General features: G+C 43.7%; 1 protein-coding gene across 1 annotated transcript in view; it reads right to left on the bottom strand.

The window, feature by feature from the left end:
* LOC141104742 (uncharacterized) overlaps positions 1-8,122 on the bottom strand; it is a 352,606-nt gene that overhangs the window by 344,257 nt on the left and 227 nt on the right. Inside the window, exons 2-4 of the mRNA XM_073594446.1 lie at positions 7,690-7,826; positions 7,485-7,573; positions 7,195-7,357 (exon numbers count right to left, since the gene is read on the bottom strand). Of these exons, the coding sequence (XP_073450547.1) occupies positions 7,195-7,357; positions 7,485-7,573; positions 7,690-7,723 (286 nt within the window). The 5' untranslated portion in view covers positions 7,724-7,826. The remainder of the gene's footprint in view (positions 1-7,194; positions 7,358-7,484; positions 7,574-7,689; positions 7,827-8,122) is intronic.

The raw sequence follows: 8,122 nt of genomic DNA, 5'->3' as shown, positions 1-8,122 counted from the left end.
CCAGCCCACCATTTCTTTAAGTCTCTTAGAAAATACCTTGGAGTGTTTGCTTTTCAAAATGGGGTCATTTTGTGGGTGTTTCTGCTGTCCTGGTGCTCCAGAACCTCCACAAATGTGATAGGTAGTCCAGAATTTAGATGTGTAATTTATTGTATGCCTGAATATGAAGGTGCTCCTTGGATTTTGGAGCCCTCTGGTATGCCTGAATATGAAGGTGCTCCTTGGATTTTGGAGCCCTCTGGTATACCTGAATATGAAGGTGCTCCTTGGATTTTGGAGCCCTATGTGTGGCTAGGCTGTGAAAAAAATCTCACACATGTGGTATCACGATACTCAGGAGTAGCATAATATGTTTTGGGGTGTAAATCTAAGTATGCCTATGAAGTGTGTGAGAAATATCCTATTAATTGACAACTTTGTGTAAAAAATTACATTTGATCTTCTTTTCTTCATTTCCAAAATCTTGTGGCAAAAAAATAGCATTTTCTACAGACTAACTGTGCCTTTCAGAAAATACCTTGGAGTGTTTACTTTCCAAAATGGGGTAATTTTGTGGGCGTTTCTGCTGTCCTGGTGGACCAGGGCTTTCAAAAATGTGATAGGCAGCCAGGAAATTAGATGCGTACTTTATGCTCCTTAAATTCCCAAAGGTGCTCCTTGGATGTTGGGCCCCTATATGCATCTAGGCTGTGAAAAAGTCTCACACATTTGGTATCTCCATACTTGGAAGGGGTAGCAGAACGTGTTTTGGGGTGTAATTATAAGTGTGCCTATGATGTGTGTGAGAAGTAACTTTTGTGTAACTCTGTGATTTGTTACCAACCTATTGTCCCACCACCTGGAGAGTGGCTGAATGTACAGAACCTTGTTTGTTTCCATTTATTAGAAAAGTAATATAAAAGATATCCATCAGTCTGGACATTGCAATATTTCTAAGAAACAAGAACTTCGCATGGAACTTTCCTGTGCAATTGGTAAATGTGGGCTCCCCAGAGTCCAATATGTCATGAAATCCTGGTCAAGCCAGGTTGGGCTGCCTTTAAAAGCTTCTAGATGGAAAATAGCTAGTGAAGGACCATCTCAGAGAGTGGAACCCTGAAGGCCCCATGGTAAAGGATTCCAGGGAGCCATTGGGCACCACTCACTGCCAAGTTCAAGAGGGTTTAAATTGTATACAAGCCACCCCGCTACATAACATCACATACCTCCCAACTTTAGAACTTGAGACTGAAGGACATCTACACACTGCTTCTCTTTTCTCTTGCAGGGTGGGGTCCCCTTCTCCTTGCAGAGGTAGGTCAGGAGTACAAAAGAGTGCAGGAGTCAGGGGTGTGTAACACACAGTGTAGGTGTCAAGAGGGGCGAAATTTCCCCTGCAAGCAATATTCTCCCCGCTTTACCCTTTCAGCAAAAATCCCTTCGCCCCTTCCAAAAAAATCCAGCACAAATACTTGTCCCCCTCAAAGCTCCTCAGAGTTCTCCCAGAACAAGTTATGTCCCCCCTTCTGGCACAACCCCCCCCCACCCAAATCCCTTCTCTAGTACTTATCCTCCTCCTCCCCAAACCTCCCCCCTCGAAGCATAAATATTCTCCTCCTATCCCCCCTCCCAGCACAAATCCTTTTCCCCTTCCAGCACAAACCCCTCTACCCAAATTGGTCTTTCAGTACAAATCTTCTTTTCCCCCAATCACTCCTCTCAGATCAAATTCCCCCTTCTAACACTATCCCCCCAATTATCCCCTTTGGATAAAAACCCTCTCCCCCCACCCTAAACTCCGCCTCCCAACACGACCCCCCCCCCAGCACAAATTCTATTATTCCATCTCCTCTTCTGCATCATTCCCTACACTGAGTGTGGCTTAATGCCAGGGAGTAGCCCTTCTTCCTGGGCTGAGGAGTCCTTCTTCCTGAGTTCTGAGGTGTCTCATAACACAGGGAAGTTCAGGAAGAGAGTCCTTCTTCCTGAACTTCCCTGGGTCATGAGACACATCAGAGCTGAGAAGCCTGAAGGAAACTTCCCTCAGCTTTGGCCGTGTGTCATTGTTACAGACAGCTGGCGGGGAGATATGCCATAGAATGCATGATCATGGGATCAGGAACCCGGGGCACCCTTCAGGAGATGCAGGGGCACATAATCTGGGTGCCAGCGCACCCCTAAAAGGTACATTATTATTGAGGGTTTTGTTAAAATCTGAAGACAGTCCCGCAGAAAACAGGACAGTTGGAAGGTATGACATGGCCGGGAAGGTATGGCCGGTGGGGAGAGATGACGGTTGATATAGAATGGATGATGATGGTGTTGAGGACGTGGGGCACCCTGCAGGAGATGAAGGGCATATCATATGGATGCTGGGTGCCCTTCCGAGGTACATTATTGGAGCCAAATGCCTGAACTTGTTCTGGCACCGGGATCTTGGCCTGCAGGATTCCAGGATTTTGTTGACATCCATGGACAGTCCCTTGTAATCCGGGATGGTTGCGAGGTATGACATTACCACCTTGTGATATATATACAGTAAATAATGCAGGCAACATTATGTTGCATCATTTGCACCGTGGTCCATTCTTCTATTAGGATACATCGATGATTACACACACAGTTTATACCTCCCATCACATTTACACAATACAAAAATAAAACGAAAAACAATAATTTGATCGAGTTTTAATATTTACAGAATGAAAAACAACATAAACATTGAAACACAATATATGAGACTCAATTCACAAAGCTTTAATACAAGTAGAAGGGTCGTTATTTTAGCCATGTGACTAAAATTTTCAAAACTCATTGAACTTTTTTATTCATCTTTTATACATTATTCCTAGAAAAGTAACAATAAAATATTTAACAACCACGCTCACTGCTTATAAAGAAATGTGCAGAGCATGCGCGGTGCCCACAAAAATCCACCGCCATCTTCCTTTCTTTGTAGACCTCTACATTTGGACTTATGAGATCCGTAAAACATTTACTGCAGTCTGAAAGTTGTTTGGATGCTCTGAGCTGTGTCTCATCATGTGTGCAAGAAGGGAGTGTTTCTTAGTGAAACATTTCCTGCACTCTGTACTTAAATTGGGACACTCACCTCAGGGAATTCACGGTTGCCTAACAAGGGTTCCTTTTTTGTTGAAACATTTCTCGCACGCTGAACATCAATAAATACACTATATTACCAAAAGTATTGAGACACCTGCCTTTACACGCACATGAACTTTAATGTCATCCCAGTCTTAGTCCGTAGGGTTCAATATTGAGTTGGCCCACCCTTTGCAGCTATAACAGCTTCAACTCTTCTGGGAAGGCTGTCCACAAGGTTTAGGAGTGTGTCTATGGGAGCGTTTGACCATTCTTCCAGAAGCACATCTGATGTTGGATGAGAAGCATTGGCTCGCAGTCTCCACTCTTAATCATCTCAAAGATGTTCTGTCGGGTTGAGGTCAGGACTCTGTGGAGGCCAGTCAAGTTCCTCCACCCCAAACTCGCTCATCCATGTCTTTATGGATCTTGCTTTGTGTACTGGTGAGCAGTCATGTTGGAACAGGAAGGGGCCGTCCCCAAACTGTTCCCACAAAGTTGGGAGCATGAAATTGTCCAACATGTCTTGGTATGCTGACGCCTTAAGAGTTCCCTTCACTGGGACTAAGGGGCCCAACCCCTGAAAAACAACCCCACACAAAAATCCCCCTCCACCAAATGTTTTTGACCAGTGCACAAAGCAAGGTCCATAAAGACATGGATGATCGAGCTTAGGGTGGAAGAACTTGACTGGCCTGACCTCAACCTGAGTGGAGTGGAGACTGCGAGCCAGGCCTTCTAATCCAACATCAGTGCCTGACCTTACAAATGCTCTTCGGGAAGAATGGTCAAACATTCCCATAGACACACTCCTAAACCTTGTGGACATCCTTCCCAGAAGAGTTGAAGCTGTTATAGCTGCAAAGGGCGGAGCCAACTCAATATTGAACCCTACGGACTAAGACTGGGATACCATTAAAGTTTATGTGTGTGTAAAGACAGGCATCCCAAAACTTTTGGTGATATAGTGTATGCTCACCTGAGTGGCTTTTCTGGTGGGTAACAAGTTCTCCTTTGGGAGCGAAAGATTTCCCGCACTCTGAACATGAATAAGGCATGCTCACCTGAGGGAATTCTCTGGTGTATAAGAAGGGGGGATTCTTTCTTGGAAAAAAATATTTTCCACACTTCGAACATAAATATGTTCGGTCACATGTGTAATCTTTTTTCATGTCGACGAAGGTTTGTCTGATCAGAAAAACTTTTTCCGCACTCCGAACAGGAAAAGGAGCGTTCACCAATATGAGTTTTCTTAATGTGCTTGCTAAGGCTTCCCTTATCAAAAAAACATTTTCCGCACTCCGGACAGCTAAAGGGACGCTCACCCGTGTGAGTTCTCTCGTGTATAACAAGGGTGTCTTTTCTCGTAAAACGATGTCCGCACTCTGAGCAGGAAAAGGGACGCTCAATGGTGTGAACTCTCTTGTGTTTAGGAAGGCTTCTTTGGTCAGACAAACCAATATGATCTTTCTTAATGTGTCTACTAAGGTTTCCTTTATCGTGAAAACATTTTTCGCACTCCGTACAGCTAAAGGGACGCTCATCAGTGTGAATTCTCTTGTGTACGACGAGGGTTTCTTTTCTAGAAAAACACTTGCCGCACTCCGAACAGGAAAAGGGACGGTCACCAGTGTGAACTCTCTGGGGTGTATGAACGTGGCTTTGGTCAGGATTTGGAACACCAATGTGAGTTTTCTTAATGTGTTTACTAAGGCTTCCTTTATCACGGAAACATTTCCCGCACTCCGGACAGCTAAAGGGGCGCTCACCCGTGTGAATTCTCTGGTGGTTAACAAAGGTTTCTTTCTTAGAAAAACACTTTCCGCACTCCGAACAGGAAAAGGGGCGCTCACCCGTGTGAACTGTCTGGTGTATTTGAACCGGTGTTTGGTCAGGAACACCAATATGAGATTTCTTAACGTGTTTAGTAAGGCTTCCTTTGTCATGAAAACATTTCTCGCACTCCGGACAGCTAAAGGGACGCACACCCGTGTGAATTCTCTGGTGTATAACGAGGCTTTCTTTTTTCGAAAAACAATTTCCGCACTCCGAACAGGTAAAGGGGCGCTCACCAGTGTGAACTCTCTGGTGTATGCGAAGGCGTCTTTGGTCGGTGAAACCTTTTCCGCACTCCGAACAAGGAAGGAGGCGCTCACCAGAGTGAATTCTCTGGTGTTTGTTGAGGCCTCCTTTGTCGGAAAAACATTTTCCGCACTCCGAGCAGCAAAAGGGGCGCTCCCCCGTGTGAACTCTCTGGTGTGCGAGAAGGTGCGGCTTCTCATAAAAACTTTTTTCGCACTCTGAACAGGAAAAGGGACGCACACCCGTGTGAATTCTCTGGTGTGTAGCAAGGCTTTGACTCTTGTGAAAACATTTTCCGCACACGGCGCAGGAAAAGGGACGCTCCCCCGTGTGAATCCTCAGGTGTATAATAAGGCTTTGTTTCCTAGTAAAACATTTTCCACACTCCGAACATGAGTAAGGACGCTCAGCCGTGTGGCATATCTGGTGTTTCTCAAGTCCTTTTTTGTTAGCTAATGTTTTTCCGCACACCAAACATGACCATGAGCTCCCTCCTGTGTGAGCTCCCTCATGGGGATCGGATGGATCTGTTGGTCTGTCAGCACAGTGAGAACTTAGGTGGCCATCTGAAGTCATAGTATGGTATTTATGAGAAGATTCCCCAGGATTAGAAGGATCTGTTGGTCTTAGATGGACATCTGAAGTCATAGTATGGGATTTATGAGAAGATTCCTTGGGATTAGAAGGATACGTTGGTCTTAGATGGACATCTGAAGTCATAGTATGGTACGGCTTAGAAGATTCCTCAGGATTAGAAGGATCCATTGGTCTTATCAACCACATAAGTGTTACTTTTGGAGAAGATTGTGAAATGCCACCATCTTTTGCAGTGCAACCTGGAGCTATGACAAGACGTCTCTCCAATGTATTGGTTTTTGAAAAACACCGTCCACCTGTTGGAATGAAATTTTTTAAATAGGTTATGTTTGTTTTTATACACCTTGTAATGATTTGGACCTTTTCGTTAAATAGCAAACAGTTGTAAAACGAATGAAGAAAACCAAAACTTTGAATGAATTGGGCAAAATAGGCAAACCAGCCATGGCACACTGGGCGATATCGTACGGACATTGATGTCTTGGTTATTGTGAGGAATGGAGGTGGACCTTCCTTCAAATACTTTGTTGGAAATATCACATTATACTGAAGAATGGAAAATGGAACTTTGTCATGTTGGTCCAGCAGTAAGTGTTTGCTTCCACAGCTGTTTAATATTGGATGTTTTGTGTATTTGATATGTTCCTTTGATTCCACCCCATCTTTGTTATACTACCAGATAGTACAGCCCTCTAATTATTGCTACCTCTGTAGAGTTAGGCTTAGAATGACTTTACACTTGGAAAGGCCAAGAGAAACATCCTTTGTATTGTGCCAGAGTGAAGTATATTGGAATTTGCTTCTGAGACTTCTTGGAGAATTAAAGTGCCTGTGGCTCTTATTAAGTCAACAATTGGGTGCTAACTGGTTCTAAAGAAGGATGGCCTTGGATTTTTGCGACATTTGTGGCCTTAAACTGGTAAAAGTGAAATGTCAACAGTTTCTGCTCATTACTCACCTGAGTGGAATTCTGGAGAAGATTCCTCCACTTTAATGGTATCCATAACCTCATCCTCCTTTATATATTGCTGATGACCCATCACATACGTCTCTTCTTCTTCCTTCTTCACCTCTTTCATATTAAGGCGTTCCTCACCCTAAAAACACAAAATGATAACAAGGAACAGCCTCGAAACATGAGCACTAATACCCAGAGACCTCAGATTACCTCATACAATTTAGAATCATTTTTAAGTCGCGGATACTGCAACTCCACCTACCTGATGATGGTAAGGGAGGATGTGACCTTCCTGTGTGGAATACCAGGAATACAGAGGACGGGGATATCTCTCTGGTGGGTTCCCATTACTGGATCCATCTGTAGGAAACACACACACTGACTGAATACATTGTTTCTATGTGTTTATCAGATGATGGGGGATCTAGGTGGAGCCTCCGTACTGCTCTCTCCTTTACAATAAAGTCTCCTCTTACCCGGTGATGTGAGGGGCGGCTGATTCTCCTTCATGATATGGAAAGATTCCTCCTCTTTAATTGGCATCATTGCGGAACCCTCTACCATTGAGTGATTGCCTGTCACATATGTTTCTTCTTCTTCTGTTTTAATCTCAACTTTTATAGATCTCAGATTGTCACCCTAAACCAAGCAATGGTTGGCAAATATAAGGTTTAATGATACAAGACCACAAATAAAATATTTTGTAGGGTTCACAAACTGTATTGTATAGTTGAGTCACATTCATGTTCTAGATGCTCCAACCAACCTTATAACAGCGTGCATAGTTGTGATCATCCTGTATGGAATACAGAGGACGGGGACATCTCTCTGGTGGGTTCCCATTACTGGATCCATCTGTAGGAAACACACACACTGACTGAATACATTGTTTCTATGTGTTTATCAGATGATGGGGGATCTAGGTGGACCCTCCGTACTGCTCTCTCCTTTACAATAAAGTCTCCTCTTACCCGGTGATGTGAGGGGCGGCTGATTGTCCATCATGACGTCCTTGTAGAGATCCTTGTGTCCTTCTAAAGATGGATCATGGAATTGGCAGATTTTTTTTTTCAGCTGCCCAGATTCCCTCTTCAATACTTCCTTTATCCTGTGCACAATTAAATAATCCAAAGAAGGATTACTTTAATGCAGTTGGTCAGCTTGAACACGTAATGCAAGAATTCCAAAATATAGAAATATGTAAGAGTGTATAGAAGTGTGCAGAGCGTTCACTTACAATTTATGTAATATCCTTTCATTCACTTGACAGTGGTCCTTGCCTATGTGGTCATGTGTGTTGGATAAATGGTTCTATATTTAGGATGTATCTGGTCTATAAACCAGAGGTTCTGGATGGACGGTTGGATAAATGGTTCTATATTTAGGATGTATCTGGTCTATAAA

This window comes from Aquarana catesbeiana, linkage group LG08 (genome assembly GCF_042186555.1).
Source record: "Aquarana catesbeiana isolate 2022-GZ linkage group LG08, ASM4218655v1, whole genome shotgun sequence".
Taxonomy (NCBI): domain Eukaryota; kingdom Metazoa; phylum Chordata; class Amphibia; order Anura; family Ranidae; genus Aquarana; species Aquarana catesbeiana.
This window is presented reverse-complemented; position numbering and strand designations above follow the sequence as displayed.